The sequence below is a fragment of the Xiphophorus hellerii genome, chromosome 22, assembly GCF_003331165.1.
Source record: "Xiphophorus hellerii strain 12219 chromosome 22, Xiphophorus_hellerii-4.1, whole genome shotgun sequence".
NCBI classification, from domain to species: Eukaryota; Metazoa; Chordata; class Actinopteri; order Cyprinodontiformes; family Poeciliidae; genus Xiphophorus; species Xiphophorus hellerii.
This window is the reverse complement of record NC_045693.1, coordinates 4394121-4413078: the sequence shown is the minus strand read 5'-3', so window position 1 is coordinate 4413078 and position 18958 is coordinate 4394121. Positions and strand designations below refer to the sequence as shown.

Genomic DNA, 18958 nt, shown 5'->3' with positions numbered 1-18958 from the left:
TGATTATCTGTCTCTGACGTAACATTTGGAAAACGGAAAGAAAAATACACCTGGCAACCTGGTTTAGGAGAGAATCAGCCTGTTTACACAGCAAAAGCATAAAATATTACAACGTATTTTTGATCCGGTTCCCAACTCAATGTTTACACTCACACATAAAATTAGTTGCAACCAGATGAGCAATTATACAACCATACATCTTTGCAAAGTAGCATCGCCTCCTGCACAACAAACAATAATACAGCAAGTGGTTTCTGGATGGAAAGTCAGCAACAAAACGCTTGTCTTTTCCAGCAGCCATTGTACAGCAGTAAAACCAGATGCCAAATGTGCAGGAGTTCTGCTTGGATTGCTAGGTAACGGCGGAGTGCCGGTCAATTGTGACTCAACATTCAGGAAGCTCATTTTTCAGAAAACCTTAAGCTATTACCACAAACTAAAAAACGTCTGGGTGGTTTTTTAAAACCCTTGGGCTGTTTTTAGAATCAGTTGAGACAGCACAACTGCTTTAAGTTTTTAACTTTTATAATACCAGATTTTAATATACTTTCATTTAAAACTATATTACACTCCGGCTTCGTCCGCCACTGTTACAAGAACAAAAATCTGCCCTCCAACCCGCATATGGTGGTCTGCGAAGGACACCAAGCTAGTCTGGGGGGTCTTCATCACGTCACTGTGACATAATTAGCCTTCGAAGGACACTCTCAAAGTGTGATTACAAAACTTTAGGATTTCCTCACAGAAGATGGATTATGACAACATTGAGATGAGCCTCTTGTAATAATGCAGAGGTAGAGTAGCCAAAAATTGTACTCGAGTAAGAGTATAATTACTTCAACATATTTTTACTCAAGTAAAAGTTAGAAGCAGCCGTCCAAGAAATTACTCAAGAGTAAAAACGTATTTGGTAAAAAAAAAAAAGTCTACTCGGGTAGTGAGCTACAGACCAAATTTTCAATCACTTAATATTCAAAAACTACGTAATCAGAAAGATCAAAACATGAAGTTAAGTGGAAATTTTGGTACTTTAAGGACCAAAATGACAATAATTTATTCAAGTAACAAAAAATAACAAAATCAGTCAAAAGACTGTTTCCAAATTGGTTTCTTTCAATAAAAAAACTTTAACAAAAACTTCAGGTGTGTGTCTGTGCCTGGTGAATATTTTATTAAAACACGTTTGTTTTTCATCCATCCATCCATTTTCTTACACTCTTGTCCCTAGTGGGGTCAGAGGAGATGGTTCCTAACTCCAGCTGACGTTCCGGGCGAGAGGCGGGGTGTTCTTCATTCAGTGGGTAGAAAATCCAGACATTTTACTCGAGTAGGAGTAGAAATACTTTATAATAAAAATACTCAAGTAAAAGTAAATTATACAACATAGTAAAAGCACTCATTAAAGTATGTTTTTTCAAAAAAGTTACTTAAGTAAATGTAATTGAGTAAATGTAAATAGTTACTACCCAACTTGCAGTTAGAGCTGTCTGAAACCAGATGAGCTCCCTGCAGCTCCACCTGTTTCCAGCCCCATAATCCAGGCTAGTGAAGGCAGACAAGCCTCCACCTGCAGCCACCGGCTCCTATGAATGCATGGATGTGTTCCACACAGAAACAGATTGTGTCACACTTTTTCTGAATCAGAAAGATGTAAACACCGCATGACGAAAACACCACATGATGCGTGTTATTTAACTCTCCAGAAGGTTCTCCGACCAGCCGATCCCTTCCCATTTCACCGGCCCGACGTCTGCGGGTCGCACCGGGCTGCTGCCCAAGTTCAAGAGCCCCGGAAAGCAGCAGAGCAGAACCACGTATTGGTAAACGTGTGGGTGGTCTGTTTGTTTCAGCTCAAAACATCTGAGCGGCTGGAGAGAATCAACGCAGGTTGTGAACTTTAGCCCAACGCCACTGCATTCAAAGCAGAGGACTGCTTTGATCAGTGAAGTGGCAATTGTCCCAACAACATACGGATTGCCTTTCCGTCTGCATTAGTCATGTTGGGTGACACAGGGAGACAGTTGCCTTCCTGAAGGCTTTAAATAACTGTCAGGTCTAAAATACCTATTAGAGACAATTTAACAAACACAAGAAAGACAAGAGAGTTAGATTCTTTTATACTCGCGAGGAGAGCAGACAGAGAGATGTTTCCAGTTACAAATCTCCGACTACTCTGGAAACACATCTGTCTGTTCCTCTCTTTTATTGATCTTTAGGAAACCCTGCCACACGGGGCGCTGCAACTCTAAAAGGGTGGAGTCAAAGCATTCATCACATGGTTGCAGCGCTAAATAATATTCACTTCTAGACACATGTTATCTATACTCTAAATCTTTCTTGCTCCAGGCCCGGTGTGAAACAAGACACATTGCATAGCTTCAAAGCAACGGCTTTGTATCACAAAGCAGCACAGAGCAATTAACACCTCTGTCTTGTAGGAAGTCCTGCAGGGCAACAGCTGCTGAGAGTAGCTGTCACCCCTATTTCCCAGGGCAGTCTCAGGATAGAATCAAAGTTATTTAACACACAGAAACATTATCTAAATGTAACTACAAGGCTACATGATACAACAAATATTTGATAATTACTAAAAATACAATTTACCTAACAATAACTCTGGGCTTGTGCCATCTGCTTCCCCTGAGGAGTTGATTGGCAGGGTGGGGGGATGCTGCTGCTGCAGTGACATTTCCTCTGTGAGCTATTCTCAACATCTCCAGGAGCGGCGGCTCAAGAGACGCCATCCATGTCCCTGTTGGCTCAACAGCTTCCCCGTCAGGCACCCAGTTGGATCTGAGGGTGGCTGTCCTGGTTCTTTCTTTTTACTTTTTAACGGGGCCATATAATGCTAAATTTACAGTTTTGTACTACCATTTGGATCTCTACTGATCCACCCCCTCGTTCTTTGGCATTAAGTTCATGTTTTTTGGTGTCTGGAAAATGAGTCGTTTCAAAAACCTCTGGATTGTAACATCACAAATCAGCAGGGGTTGCCCGTTACCTAGCAACCCAACTTGAGTTCCAACAGCTTGGTCAGCTGTTTTTACTCTAGAGAATACAAGCATTTTGTTGTTGACTTAGCATTCAGAAACCACTTGATGCATTTGTGTTGGTTGACCAGGAGGTTTCCCCGATGCTTTTCAAAGATGTACTGTTGGATTATTGCACATCTGTTTGCAGCCATTTTCACATGTGACTAGCTTTATGAACTACTTCATAGTTTCATAGTTGTGAAGTACTTTATAACTATGAAACTATGAAATGTTGCAAACTCCCTCCATCAACCCGTAGTTCTCCAGACCTGTAGGGGGACCCGACCAAAAACTTTTATGATACAGTAGTTTCAGTAAAGATCAGACAAACATGGCTGCCATGTGCGTGAAAGTAGTGGAAACAGAGCTGTCCAATATATGTTCATATTCATGTTTGTTTGGAGTCCAAATGCCTAAAATATGCAGACAAATGTTAATGTAATCAGCAAGTGTCGCTAATAATAGTTAGCCTGGATGAAGGTTAAGCTGGGTGTGAAGGCGTTCTGAAATCCAACTTCATTCTGCGCCATTAAACCGCCCTATTAACATCTCGGAAGGAAAATCCCAGTTGCAGTTACGGGTGTGTCGAGAGCAAGGTGTGGAAATAAATAATAGCTGTGATTAGCAGGAGACAAAAATAAAAACCTCCTGTCAATGCTCTTATGTCAACGCAGAAATGTGCAGCCAAGCCATCTGAATAAACAAGACTACCGACCACAAAGAGGCACACAAGGACAATCAATGGGTAAAAAGCATCATTAAAGCTCAAAATCAACTCAACAAGTCACCGCAAAATAATTACAAGCACACTTAAAGGTCTTTTAAAGATTACAGTAATGCAAAGAAAATTAAATAAATTAACTAATTGTGCCAGATCAACTGTATATCCAGTTATCACATTAAAAGCATCCTTATGTATTTCCTAAATAAAAAGAAAGACTTTCATGAATCCTGCTTAACCTTAGATAAGCTTTTAAATGCATTTATGTTGTGTGAAATCTGGATAAACAGCAGACATCATTTCAAAAAGACATAAGAAACAAGCCCAGACTTGTTTTTAAACTGGAGAAGCTAAGTCATGCTAACAGCAGCTACGGCCAACTCACTCAGATGAAGCTGTTGCTTTCAACCTTTAACACAACCAATAAATGCATCATCTTATCTCTGTGAAGTCATTACAGGCAGTTTAAAGTACATGAAATTGTTTCATACTGTGTTAATTATATCAGCTGAAAAGTTTAAGGGGTCAAATCCAACCTGTCGATTGAACATTGACCCTTGGGAACGAAGATCCATTTTCTGAATCGAGACGCTTGTTTCCCTGCAGTGAATTTACTTGAAAATGACGCAGTAGTGGAACATCCAGTTGTTACCAAGTTGTTACTTAAATAGATCGTTACTCATGCGGCCGCTGCTGTGCATGAAATTCATGTTTTCCATTGATCGGTGGCCCCATCAGCAACCACAACAAGCCAGTGTCACTGTTTGCTTTTCCCCAAGCTGTGACTCAGTTCATCCGGCCCAAAAACACAAAACTCTTTGCAGTTCAAAAATGATTTTAAAAATTTGGCCCGTTGATGTAGATGGATATTTAATTTAATTAATTTGTAATCAAGGTGAAAATTACCAGCATAATTTTCTTACACAAAAAAAATGTAAAGTACAACACAAAGTATTTGTATTCTTATAACCAAGTTTATCCAGGGACTTTTACTGAAAAGCCAACTTTGCTGCACCCGAATCAGCTTTTATTCTGTCTTAAATTTGACTAAATATAGCAAATGTTTTGAAAGAAAGTAACCCTAATTTACTAAAAACAAATGTGTTCAATCAAACCCAAAACAAACTGAAAACTAGGTGTATTTCTTTGAATACAGCAAACATGCAAATTTAAAATAGTAGGAAATTTTTGCCAAAAAAAACTCAGGAATTTTGAGAGAAATCTCAAAATTTTCTAGAAAAAAAAGTTAAATTGCACAAAAAAATTATAATAAAAATAAATAATATTTTTTAGATTGATATTTGAAATTTGACTAAAGAATTTTAAATGTCAAAAATTTCCTTTAGAAAATTTTGATTTCTGAGATTTTTTTTACAAAATATTTCTTAAATAAAATTTTTGTCTCCCTGGTTCTGCCAACTTTAAGTTCCTTTCAGATTGAGATGTTTTAGAGTTTTTTTGTCACTTGAAATACAAATAAGATGCCCCAATTCAACGTTTACACTCACACGTGAAAATGCTCGCAAACAGATGTGCAATTATACAACCATACATCTTTGAAAAGCATTAGTAGAGACTCCTGCACAACCAAAACGTTTCTGTGGTTTCTGGATGGTAAATCCCGGAGAAAACACTTGTCTTTTCCAGTAGCCATTGTACAGCGCACACAACAGTAAAACCAGCTGACCAAACATACTGGAACTTAAGTTGGGTTGCTAGGTAACGGGCTGGGCTTTGCTGGGGTTGCTAGGTAACAGGCAGCCCCTGTTACATTGCAGAGGTTTTTGAAACGGCTCATTTTCCAAACATAAAAAAAACATAAACTTATTGCTAAAAAACGGCTTTTTTAAACAATCGGGTTGTTTTTAGAAGCAGTTGAGCCACAAATTAAAGTACAAAAATATGCAAAACTCACACTTTGCATAATACATCCTCTCTTTAACCAATAATTTTGAAAAACTACCTTGTTAAAAAAAAACATAATCTGCAGCAAACTTAAGGTTAATGTTGAGCTCCTCTTTTATGACGTGTGAGTGAGAGCAGCTGAGTCAGAGCAGACCTACCGCTCCTGCCTCCTGTGGTTCGTGACGGCAGGCGCTGAGAGACGCACCGTCACACATCTGCTGACTGGACAGCCTGAGATAAGAGGAGTGTGTGTGAGAGGGTGTGTGTGTTTGTGTGTAGTGCTGGAGTTAAAAAGGGTTGTTTGTTCACATATCCATAACCCAAACCCAAACCGGGAGCTTTCAGAAAGTCTCAAAGATCAGATGCGACACAATGCGCCTCTCATAATCAACACAAGTCGATTCAGACTTTATGTGAAGATGTGTGAATAAAATTAACATGACATCGTCATAAACATGAACGAGTCTTCATGAATGTTTATGACTGCTGTCACAACAGCTGGCCAGAGTACACAAAAACTGCAGTAAAGTAAGAGTAACACTACTTCAACATATTTTTTAATCAAGTAAAAGTAAAAAGTATTCGTTCAATAAATTACTCAAGCGTAAAAAGGTGTTTGGTAAAAAGTCTATCAAAAATACCATTTGATATTTAAAAATTACATCACCAGACGGACCAAATTATAGAGTTAAGTGAAAATTTTTATATTTTGAGACAGTAATTCGTATAAATAACAAAAATTTGCAAACTTTAAAAAAAAATTTTTTTCCAAATCAGTTTTTCTCAATGAAAAAAAAACTTATGAAACTTTAATAAAACTGCAAGTGTGTGTCTGTGTCTGGTGGATTTCTGATTAAAAAATGTTTTTCATTCAGTGGGTAGAAAATACAGAAATTTTATTCAAGTAAGAGTAAAAGTACTTTGTAATGAAATTACTCAAATAAAAGTAAAAGTACAGCATACTAAAAGTACTTCTTTCAAAAAGATACTTAAGTAAATGTAATTAGTTACTACTCAATTCTGATTGTCATGAAGTGTCATTTGGTGAATAATGACATTTTTAGTTCAAAGTTGCATTAAAAGTCAATTAAAAGTGTCAACTTTCCATTATTTGGTAAATAATGACACTATTCAAGCAAAGTATTAAAAGACAATTAAAAGTTTCAGCGTTGCACTAAAAGTGGTATTATTTAATGTCTGACACTTCTGTCAAATATTTACAAAGACAGGTGTTATATCATGATTATGACAGAGTGTGGTCAGTATTACTCACACCCCTTCAAATAAAGTGTTACCATTGATTGTTCTCCATACACGAAGCCGACCGACTGATTTCTACCCACATCACAGCTCAGGTGAGTTTTCATCTTTTAAAACCCGCCTCCCTCTCCCTCCCTCTCTCTGACTCATAAAACACAAAAGGAAGAGCAGCTATTCCAGGCACAATGAGAAGTATGTGAGAAATGTCAGCGATGGGATGGAGGTGGGTGGTAACCGTTCAGTTAGGAATGCAAAACCGGGTCTATTGCATTAATTGGTTTTGACTGGCGGTTTTCCGCCTGTGAGCCGTTTCTCTGCAGCAACAGCAGACTCAACCCTGAAGGTTGGAGGAAAGTCTCTGGAAAACTACCAGGATTTTATTACTGGCATTATTAGCTACAACTCAGACCATGATGAGCATGTATGTCAGCATGTAAAGGCCAAAACCTTTACGTCAACAAACGTTAGCTTTTAGCTACATTAGCTATTAGCTATACATAATCTATACATAGCTAATTACTTTAGTACAATTCTTTCCATTAATACAGCAATCACTTATATCAACATTTCATTACTAACCTTGTTCCCATCTCAACTGAAGCTAAAATTTAATTTCTTTTTATCAGGTAGAACTGCACTCTGTTACCATAGTTACCTCAACAAGAAACCTACCAAAATAAAAACATGGTTAATGGTAGTTACAATAAACAAAGGTAACTTTACGAAAGGATTTACGTAATTGCAGAGTAGTGTGATTACACAAACACTGTTTGAAGTTTGAAATTATTTGTTTTCTATGGTTTATGGTCAAAAGATTCACAGAGAACGCTAATATTTGTTGAAATTGGGGCTGGACGATATGCTTTTGTCATGATATGAGTGTTTCATACCAATCAACATTGATGATTATCAGTTTCAAAATCAGGCAAAAAAAGGTTTCCAAATCTGTTTCTTTCAATAAAAAAAACTTATGAAACTTTAACAAAAACGGCAGAAACCAGAAATTTTACTCAAGAGTAGCAATACTTCATAATAAAATTACTCAAGTAAAACTAAAAATATTTTCAAAAAAGTTACTGAAGTAAATGTAACTAGTTTACTGATTATTTCTCACTAAAAATCCAGCTGCTTTTTGGAACAAATGGCAGTGAAGTGATTATTTTCTTAAATCCTATTCTATAAAATCGACCAGCTTTACTTTAACAGTTTAAATTCTCCATATTAACCACGATGTTTCCTGCGTGGAAGCCGGGCCCGACTCAAAAGGCGAGCGGTTCTGCCAGCAGGGTGGAGGAGCGTTCTGCAGCACCTTGCATTCTGCATTATGACAACACAGCGAAGCATGCAGGGAAACGCTCAGCTTATGGTAAAACGCCAAGCCTGCCTGGCTTTCCTCATATCTCCCTCTGTGTTTGTCGTGCTTCGACAAACACGACAAACACGGCCCTGCGGGACGTTACGACACAGTTCCCGTGAAGCAGATAGCGGGGGCCCTGAAGATCACTCTGTCCCAACAATGTTCACTCAGTACAGGACTGGAAATAACGCAGTCTGTAAACGGGAAAAACACGGGCACACCCCTCCCACCTTTACTTTTCCATTGTTAGGATGAGAGCAAAAAGCTAACCTCACAAGGCCTCATCCTGGTTCGTACAATGGACGACAGAGCTGGAAAAACAATGAGTTCGCCCTAAGAAGAAGACCGAAGACGGATTCTTGTTTTTATGATGAATCAGTTCAAATATTATTTTTGAAGCTGTAAATAAGCAATATATTTCTATGAACAATCAAAAAGAGTGCAGAAGATCACTGTACAAATTGTTCAAGTGTGGAAACTATCATAAAAATCAGCCTGTTCAGACCTGTGTTTTTCACATTAGCCACTTAAATTTCAAGATGGCCGCCATTTTTGAGTTGTTTAAAACAATTATTGAAACAAATGTGACCCATTTCCATGACTTGTATGAACTTTATGTCACTTTCTACTTTGCTAATCATGTTCATGCAACTTCAAATCAATAACATATAGCAAAATCAGAAACTGAGGACTTTGCTGTTTCTTCACACAACATGTTTCGTGGTTAGCAGTTTAGCATTAGCTGCTGCTAATTTTTGTCTAGCATTCAGTAGCTACTGCTATTTTGTGTTTAGCAGTTTAGCATTAGCTTCTGCTACTTTTTGTCTAGCATTCAGTAGCTTCTGCTATTTTTTTGTGTTTAGCAGTTTAGCATTAGCTTCTGCTACTTTTTGTCTAGCATTCAGTAGCTACTGCTATTTTGGGTTTAGCAGTTTAGCATGAGCTTTTTCTACTTTTTGTCTAGCATTCAGTAGCTTCTGCTATTTTTTTGTGTTTAGCGGTTTAGCATTAGCTGCTGCTAATTTTTATTTATATGTGAGCCAAGATTCTTGTTTAGTGAATTAGTGGTTAGTGAACCTAACTTTTGGTTAGCTGTGCCCACCACTGGCAATAATAACTACTATCAATTTTAGTGCAAATGTTTATTTTCAATGACAACCATGGCTGCCATCTTGGAAAATGTCCACCAGAAACAGGAAACACAAGAACAAGAAATGTATATCTGATTCATATAGTTCTAAATATGAAGTCTATGATGGCGGCCATCTTAAATTTTTCAAAGCAAGCCTTTGGGAACATCTGTGCCAAGTTAGGTTTTTGTATCCACATTTGAAAGACTTTGCAGAAATATTAAATTATCTCCTGCAGTAGAAAGACAAAAAGGCTTGAAAATGTTCTACAGCATGCCAACACAGGTCCCAAAAAAATGTTATTAAATTTTGCAGGGAAGGCTCCATGTCTCAACTGATTAAAAAGTTATTTTAGCTCATGAAGCAAACAAACAAACAGATACAAACATGTGATAGCAATAGATGAGTGAATATTCCTAACCTGCAAAATGATTCCTCCATATAATATCGGCAATAGTCACTGGTGGACCGCCGGCCGGGTGTGGTTTACCTTTGTCATGGTCAGTCTTTATCATATCCATTAAGGGATTCTCCAAAGAGTTCAAGTTAAAAGGATCAAAGGGCCGATTCCGGTCCTGGAAAACAGCAAAAACATGCAGATGTCTGGAATTAGTTATCAAAGTTAGTCATGAAAATGAACAAAGACACTATACAATAAATCAATATCACAACAGATTGGATGTGATACTTGACAAGACTAGACTTATCAAATAAATTTGTAATTCAGTATATTGATGTCTGTGTTTTTAAAAGAAAGAAACATTTTAAGTCAATTCAGTACCCAGGATTCACTGCATTTTAGAAAACCTCTAAAAATGTTCACCTTAAAGGAGGATTCTGTGAAAATAATGTTCAAGTTCCACCAGTTGATAACGGGAACTCCAACAGTGTTAACGCCGAGTCTGTCGTTGGGGGAGGATTGACTGAATTTCCCTCGTTTGTTGACGCTTTCATCTGAGAAACATGAGAGAAAAAACCTCCAGCCAGAGCTGGAAGGCTGCGGTCTTGGCAGCTGTGTCCTGTGTTCGCTACGCGAGCCGGGAAGCCGCATTGTTTGGACACCGCAGCTATTGTTGTTGCCCCGTTCGGCTGAGCATTCAAAAGTGTTGCCCACCCATTGCCACTCAGGACCCGACAGCACCACACAGATAAAAATCTGCCCACTTGGTGCAAATGGTAAACACTTAAACCGCTGAGCTGTTCAGTTTTTCTTTTCCCTGATGGGCCCCAGCTGGAGGTGGCGTTTACGAGTTTAGACTCTGCGTTTGAACACATCACATTATTGGAGGAACAAAAGTTGACCTAATTTAATAGCTCAACTTTCCCCATTATAACAAGCAAAGGAGAATTTAATTCAGACAAAAATAAATAAAACAAGATGAGAAAAAATAAGGCAAAAAAGAAAAAGGCAAAAACAAAAAAATGGTTCTGGAACGGGTAACGGTGTGATATTTCTGTTCAGATTGGAATAAGTAGCTCTAAATAAACCACATTTTAATTATGTGTAAATTGTGTAAAAATTTAATTAATGGATTGGTGTGCTCATTTCTAACGCACCTATTTAGCTACTTTCCCAGGTTAGTAGGTAAATTACTTAAACATTAGTTCATTAAATGCTTTACAGCAGATGAAAATGGTTTACATATGGACCAAAAAATAAGTAAAAAAAATTCAGCAACTTAATCAAAAATAATTAAAGTCTTGCAAATTTATTACACAGTGATATAATTTAACATTCTGTTAATTATGAGGATAAAATCTGTCAGTTCAGCATGACAGACAGTACTTAATGCAGCAAACATGCATTAAGTACGGATGCGTACTGACCGCCATCCTGTATCTTTTCCTCATTAAGTTTGGTTTTCATCCTGGTCTTTTTCTGCACAGCACCCTCTGAGCATTTTAACGCAAAATCAACTAAATAAAAGCAATATTAGGTAACCAGATCTATGTTTTTTGACAGGCTTTAAAGGAGCGTGTAGGTTGTTTTAACGTCCGTCATGGCGAAGCGGGCAGAGTTCTGATTAGATTAAAATTGTTACTAACATAATTTTCTTACACAGGAAAATGTAAAGTACAACATAAAACATTCATCCTTTTATACCTAAGTTTTAACAAAAGGTAAAAATGAGTTTATACAAGAGACTTACTGAAAAGTCAACTTTGCCATACCCAAGTCAGCTTTCATTTTTTATTAATCTTGGATAAATGTAGCAGACGTTTGACAGAAAGTGACCTAAATCCTGTTCTTATTACTGAAAATAAATTTATTCAATTGAGCCTTAAAGAAACTGAAACATGCTAAACTAAAGTAGTAGTAAGTACTAAATTTCTGCCCAAACAAACTCAGAAATTTTGAGTAATCTCGGAAATTTTCTAGAAAAAACAGGGATTTTTAAAAAAAAACTTTTAAATTAATATCAGATATCTTCTACAATACTTTTTTTTAACCCTAACCCTTTTTGGGGGGGGGGGGGTTTGGCCTGCGATTACTTTTGAGTAAAAAGTTTGGACACTGCTAACTTACATTCCTGGCTGCTCTTAAATATCCAAAGTCAAGCAAAACACCATTTTCCTGCCATGTTCCGGTTTTGGAATAATATACAAAAAGTTCTTAAAATCAAAACACACTCAGATTTTATGAGTTTCATTAAAAAAAGCAGTAAAAAAGGAATGTTACTGCCTTCTCCAAGAGGTCAAATCGCTACATTTGCTTTATTTATTGAGTTTTATCGACTTGTTTTAGACAGTTTAGCTCTTTCCGAGTGTTTTCTTGACCAGGTCTCTCTTCTAAAAGAGATTTCTGATGTCAAGCGGCGGCACGACCGTGAAGCAGAATTTAAGCAGGAGGCTATTCCTGTTCGCCAGCCATCTCGCTTGCAATCAGAAGACGCGCGCGATAATTTCCATCAGCATCATCAGATCTCCTGAGACGCCGCCACGTTGGGTTGAATTCCTCGCATTCCTCCGGCTCTGAGGAGGCAGCAGGCAGGTACAAGCACATAACAAGTTGATATTCGAACCCAGGCGGATTTAAAGAAGGAGCTACCAGCGTTTTTTAGGCCAGGCAGTGACGCGCCTGAGCTTTGTTTACATAAACAACAGCTGACATCCAGAACCCTGACTTTGCATATGAGTGCCACTTATCTCTTAAAGGTAAACTTTAAAAACAAACAACTCTATGCGACTGGAATAGCCTATGTGAGTTTATAAGTACAATTTGAGCAAATAATAACAGAACATAAGCTTAGAAGTTGGTTATTTGCCAAAAATGGTCCAATTTTTAAAGTGAATAAACCCATTTCAGAAGTGGAAAATTCATGCACTGCAAAAACACAAAATCTCACCAAGTATTTTTGGCATAATTTCTAGAGAAAATATCTTAGTTCACTTGAAATAAAGCAAAACTAACTTACAAGTAGCATTTCAGTAAAATATAGGAGCTTGTTTTAAGTAAATGATTCCTTAATTTTGATGGAAAAGAGCTTTTTTCATTGGCAGACTATTTCACCTTTACAAGAAACTTTGCCATGATTAAAGTGAAATAATCTGACATGAACTAGGACTTTTTCACCAACATAAAGCATTTATTGACTCTGAACAAGCCTCTATATCTTGCTGAATAAGTTAGTTTTGTTTTATTTCGTTGAACTAACTACGATATTTGCACTAGAAACTAGACAAAAAATACCAGGTCAGATTTTATTTTTCCATGTGTATTTTAAGCTGTACACTGTAAAAAATGTATCAAGTATTTTCTTCTAGTTTGAAGTGGAAATATCTTTCTACACTTGAAATAAGACAAAACTAACTTACAAGTAACTTTTCAGAAAGTTAATTGTTTTAATTATTAACTCTTGAATATTGATTAAAAAGTACTAGTTCCATTTATATTTTCATTTCCAGCATGAGAAAAACATCTTGTTTCCTGTATGGTAAGCTGTTTTAGCAAATAAACTGCTGCTGGGCACACCGGCCAACTCAACATTTACACTCGCACGTGAAAATGGCTGCAGATCCACAATTATACAACAGCACATCTTTGAAAAGCAGAAGTGAAGCCTCCTGCACAACCAACAAGAACGCAAGAAGTGGTTTCTGGATTGTAAGTCAACAAGAAAAAAACACTTCAGTGGTAAAACCAGCTGACATAACTTTGGTTGCTAGGCGACGGACTGGGCTCCGCTTGGGTTGGTAGGTAACGGTGACCCCAGCCGAGATGTTTTTGAAACGACTCATTTTCCAGACACCAAAAAACGACAATTTTTTAAGCACTTATGGTTGCTTTTAGAAGCAATTGAGAAACAAACTGAAGTATAGCAATGTAACAAAATATGAAATTTTGCATAATATGTCCCGTTTACATAAATCAGGAGGGGTCAAGTTACAACCCTACATTGCATGAACACCAATTAGTCCTCAGAAGATATTTTAAATTTAATAATTGGTTTTATCTGCTTTGATACTGCATGTCCCTCTTAATCCTAGAGTTTCATCTAGCAAAGCTGGACTGGATGAGAGTGGGAGAGCGTTGCAGTTCCTCTCCGCTTCATAAAGCGTGACATGTGACCTCCTGACCTCGTCTCCAAGAGATAACTGGAGCTGTAATCCGGCTGAGGCTGCACCGACAGACAGACAGAGGAAAATGTGTCACAGAGACCGACTGACATGGACTCAAACCAGCAGCCGGGTACGTTTCACTCCGGCTGTAATCCCAACCAGAGCAAAGCTGCGTTTTTGCAACATTTCGGCTCAACCTTCGTGCTCTCCTGTCAACGGAGCAGCGACTTGGTTTTTGTAGAAGTCGGTGACATTGTAAGGGGTGGGAGGGTATTCTGTTGGTTTACTTTACGCCTGTTTGTCAGTCAGCTAAACATAGATCACACACGTGACTGACCAGACGCTGTGAGGGCTCATGTTTGTTCACGCCGTCGAGCTGGAAAGGCTTCCTAAAGTGAATCCCGGCAGCTATAAGGCATTTCTCTGAGTCCCTGCTATGAATAAACAGCGTAGGTCTAAAGAACTATTTGCATATCAGTGCGGGATATTGAGGAAATTACATTATAAATGCAGTTGCACTTCACAATGTTTGTACTGTCCCAGTGAACCAATTCAAATTCAAATGCCAATTTCCTTGTTAGCCGGCAGTTTATTTCCTTAAACAATTTATAAGCTAGCAACACGTTTTACCTCGGAATAAAAACGCCTTTTATTCGCTCAGAAAAAAAAAACTTCTCACACCAGGAAAATAAGATTGTTCTCAAAGGCTTCTGTGTTCCTCCCAATATAATACTGAACATCTTCGAATGTTCAGTATTATATTATCTGTGAAATTAAAGAAAAATAGACAGTTTTCCATGCATGACATGTTTGTCTTTACTCTGACACTTAGTGACTGTAGCGACATGCTGATGCCAAAACAAGGATCAATAAACTTTAAATTCTACAGAACGTTTAACACTGGAAGTGGAAGACATTTTAAATATTCAAAATAAGTAAACAAAACAACAAATAAAATCAGTTATACAGCAAAATTATACTTCAAAAAGGGGCCAGTTGAGACCAAAGCACCAGACTGAAGACTTTTGTTATCCAGCTTTTGATAAAAAAAAGAGAAAATTTATTTTAAAAAATGCAAATGGAAACTATTGAGCTCATTTTAATTTACCATGGGTTTAATTGATTTATTGTGAACTACATCACAATTGCAACGCACTCTATCAATAGCAACTAGCCCTGTCACAATAAGCTATAGATAAATTAATTGATAAATTAAAACAAGTAATGAGTAAAATTTTGCTTTTTTTTTTTCTGGGATGGGGCACCAAAACTGCCTCCAGCTCAGAGGCCCTTATTTTTTTTAAATCCGGCCCTGGTCCACACTATTAATTCATGTTAAGACTTTATAGTTGGTGTTAAGATGTTGTTAACCATGTTTTCTAATAACACATGATTACCTGCTGATATTTTCAAATTCTCTGTTAACATTAAACATTTTTAACTCAAAAACTGCCCTAACGCCCCTACTAGCTGGTATAGAAAGTTTTCTGGGAGGAACCGTGACATTTGTTCAAAGTGTTCTCAAAAAGACAATATTATCATTTATAGCAATAATCACAGCGACAATTTATCATACAGCAAAATGTATTATCTACTTAGGACAGATTTCCCACCAAAGAAATTTGGAAAGTGCTTTTTGTATTTGCTCAGGTATTCTTTCACCGACATTAATTGAATTGAAACCAGCCGTGTTTAGTCCGCTTTAATCAAACGAGTTTGTTTGTCTAGAAAGTCCGGTTCGTTTGGGGAGGTGTGAACCCGTAATTAAACTCTGATGCGGATAAAAAAAAGCAAACTCTGGTCCGCGTATGAACCTCAGTTTCGATTTGGTTGAAGTGAACGCTGGAGCAGTTCGAATACATATGCGAATGGCAGGCGGACCAGAGACGGCTCCAAAAGCAGGAAGTGGACTACAGCGCAGGGCATTCTGGGTAAATACAAGCCACACAAACGCCCAACAAACAAAAGAGAAATTCTACAACCACTAAAATCTGGCGCTACTCCATTTTTGTTTAAGAAGGAAGTTGCGCTCAGTGTCTTCTTCAGAGGTTTTTGTGTCCTTTCCTTGTGTATTTTCTGGTGCAGTGCCCCCATAGGCGAGGAGGGGAACAGGTTTTTCAACTAGTTTGGTAGCAGCAAGACATACAACAAATGTTGCAACTTTGATTCCCAAACAAACCGAGTCTACCAGACGGTATGAAAAGGCGTGAAAATACCAGAGCTGAAAAATTTTACTTAAGTAAGAGTAGAGCTACTTTAACATATTTTTACTGAAGTAAAAATAAGACGTAGCCATTCAGGAAATTATTCAACTAAGAGTAAAAAAGTATTTGGTAAAAAGTCAACTCAAGTACTGATAACTGATCAAATTATCAATTAATATTTAAAAACTACAAAATCAGATGGATCAAAATAAAATGTTAAATGTAAATTTTGGTCCTAAACAGGACCAAAATGACAATAATTCATTTAAATAACAAAAAATAAAGATTTTTCTTCTAAATCAGTTTCTTTCAATAAAAAAATATGAAACTTTAACAAGAACTGCAGATGTGTGTCTGTGTTTAATTTTTGGTTAAAACATGTTAAGAGAATAGAGAATCCAGAAATTTTACTCAAGTAAGAGCAGCGATACTTCATAATAAAATTACTCAAGGAAAAGCAAGAGCTACAGCGAAGCAAGAATACTCCTAAAAGTAACTTTTTTCAAAACAAAGTTAGTAGTTACTACCCAACTCTAATTGTTTGAGAATTGGGAACAAAAACAAGAAATCTACAAGGTTTTAAACACCTTTTGGGATCATTGTACAGAATAAACAGCCTAATTTAGAGGTTGATTTTAAATATTATTACCTGGAAAGGCAGTATGTTGTTGCTGTTGTCGGCCCTGAACGCGCTGTCCTCCATCCAGGGCTTTTGAGCCAGAGGACCGCCGGGTCTCGGGAATTTGGGGGGCGCTATGACATTGCTGGTGTAAGGCTTCTTCATCGGGGAGATGGGGTTGAGCGGAGACGGCACTCCGACCCCGACCCCGACCCCGACGCCCACGGCTCGGCGCGGGTCTCTGCCCGGCTGCAGCCCGCTCCACGGGTTGGACGCGGTGCTCCACCCGGCGTTCTGGTGGTTATTCCAGGCGGAGGAGGAAGCGGGGGAAGACGACGAGGTCCCCTTGCTGTTGTTCATGATGGTCTGGTAAGCGTTTCTCTGGGGAAAGGGGCCTTGGCTGGGACTGACCGGGGATCTCCGCTGCTGCTGCTGCTGCTGCTGCTGAGAAAGCCCGATCTGCGGGGAGAAATTCCCCCCAAACACCGGGTTGACGTGCGGGAAGTTCTGGAAAAGCATCGTCCCATTCACCGACGGTACTCTCTGGAAAAAGCTGTCCTCCACGGCGTTCGTGGTCCCCGTGGACCAAGTGCTCCCGAACGACGACGGAGGGGAACCAAGGGGTCCGCCGGGCTCCTGAAGCGGGTGCTGGTGGAAGCCCAGCCCGGGCAGGATCGGCGACTCCATCGGGACTCGGTCCTTGCCGCCGCCACTGCCGCTGTTGCTCAGCGCGGAAGCCGCTTGGCTGCTGCCGGTCGACGGGCTCTCCGACTCGGATGAAGATGAAGTGGGTTCCGATGACGGGGTCGGCGTGGAGGGAGGAGGGTCTACTTGTGTCGGATCTTGCTGCTGCTGCTGAGGCTGGGCTTTGTTTTTGTCCATCAGTAAATCATCCTGCATGGTTTGCTGAGCTGCGACGGGGGGAAACAAACACTTTGAGTCAAAATTAAGATTTCTATTTCTAGGGAGATCATAGAGAGAACTCCTACGGCAACCGAAAGGGAATAAAACATTAAACTGGATCGCCCTCAAAAGATAAAACACAAACACTTCCTTCCTTCCAGGGAGAACAAAATGACTCTTAAATCTCCACGAAGAATATGGCAGTAGATAATCACTAGATTTCGCCACGTCTCGTTTTTTTCTTCCACGCAGGAACTCCAGAGCTGCAATGTGAAACTGATTCTGTGCCTTTTCTCGCATAAGGACCTCCCCTGACACTCATTTGCATACGTCAGTAAATACAGCTGTCCTTCAGCAAGGTGAAAAGACACCTTGACAGTTCTGGTTTATTGTTAACGACTCCCTAAAAAAAAAAACCCAAAAAACATTTGTCAGCTCTTTCTTTCTTTCATTTTTTTCAAGCTACACTTCCAGCATCTTTTACACGAATAAATTAAGTCACACAAGCAAAAAAAGAATTGCATTTTTAATCAATTATTTAATTAAAAAGACAAATATTTCAGTTACAAGCTAATGTATTTAATCTATATGTTTAAATTAAATATCTAAATATTAAATTGGGTCCCACAACTTACAAGAGGGACATTTAAGAAAAGAGAAAAAAAAGGAGAATTCCGCATTGACACGAATACGTCGCATTTTAAAGCGAACAATGCACAAATATTAGAAATTGTTTGGTTGTCTTGGCAACACATTGCATAAAACAAATGTTCTTTAGAAATTAACTGAAAAATAAATAGAAAGCGTTTGGTTATTGCTAAACATTAAAACACCGAGGTAAATGCCGATGGTTTTATGGCATAAAACCATCAGAGGTTGAATATTTACATTTATACATACCGATAGTGACGCTGACAAGCCAAGCTGTGGCCTCTGAATAATAATAATAATAATAATAATAACACTATAAAGCTGGCGTGACACAGACCCGTCACTCAGCATAATAACCACTGATATGAGTCGGACTTTAAATATAATCGCAGTAGTATGAGATCCGCACGCCCCACCGATTATAATCCGTGTTTTTTCCTCCAACAGAACCGCTTCCAAGGTCATGAAAGGACCACAATCAGCAGTGGTTCAGTCCACGGACCCCATAAAAACACTGACCACTAACCCGACCCTTGGTTTCTGTCGCGTTGGCCGAGATATCCCGGTGTTAATATATATATACATATATATATATATACATGTCATGAAGCTCACT

At 38.5% G+C, this 18958-nt stretch overlaps 1 protein-coding gene across 1 annotated transcript in view; it reads right to left on the bottom strand.

Moving 5' to 3' along the window:
• Positions 1-17961, bottom strand: part of cpeb3 (cytoplasmic polyadenylation element binding protein 3) — a 45922-nt gene extending 27961 nt beyond the window's left edge. The window contains 2 exon segments of the mRNA XM_032553533.1: positions 9827-9980; positions 16819-17961. Of these exon segments, the coding sequence (XP_032409424.1) occupies positions 9827-9980; positions 16819-17688 (1024 nt within the window). The 5' untranslated portion in view covers positions 17689-17961.
• Positions 17962-18958: the final 997 nt, after the last annotated feature.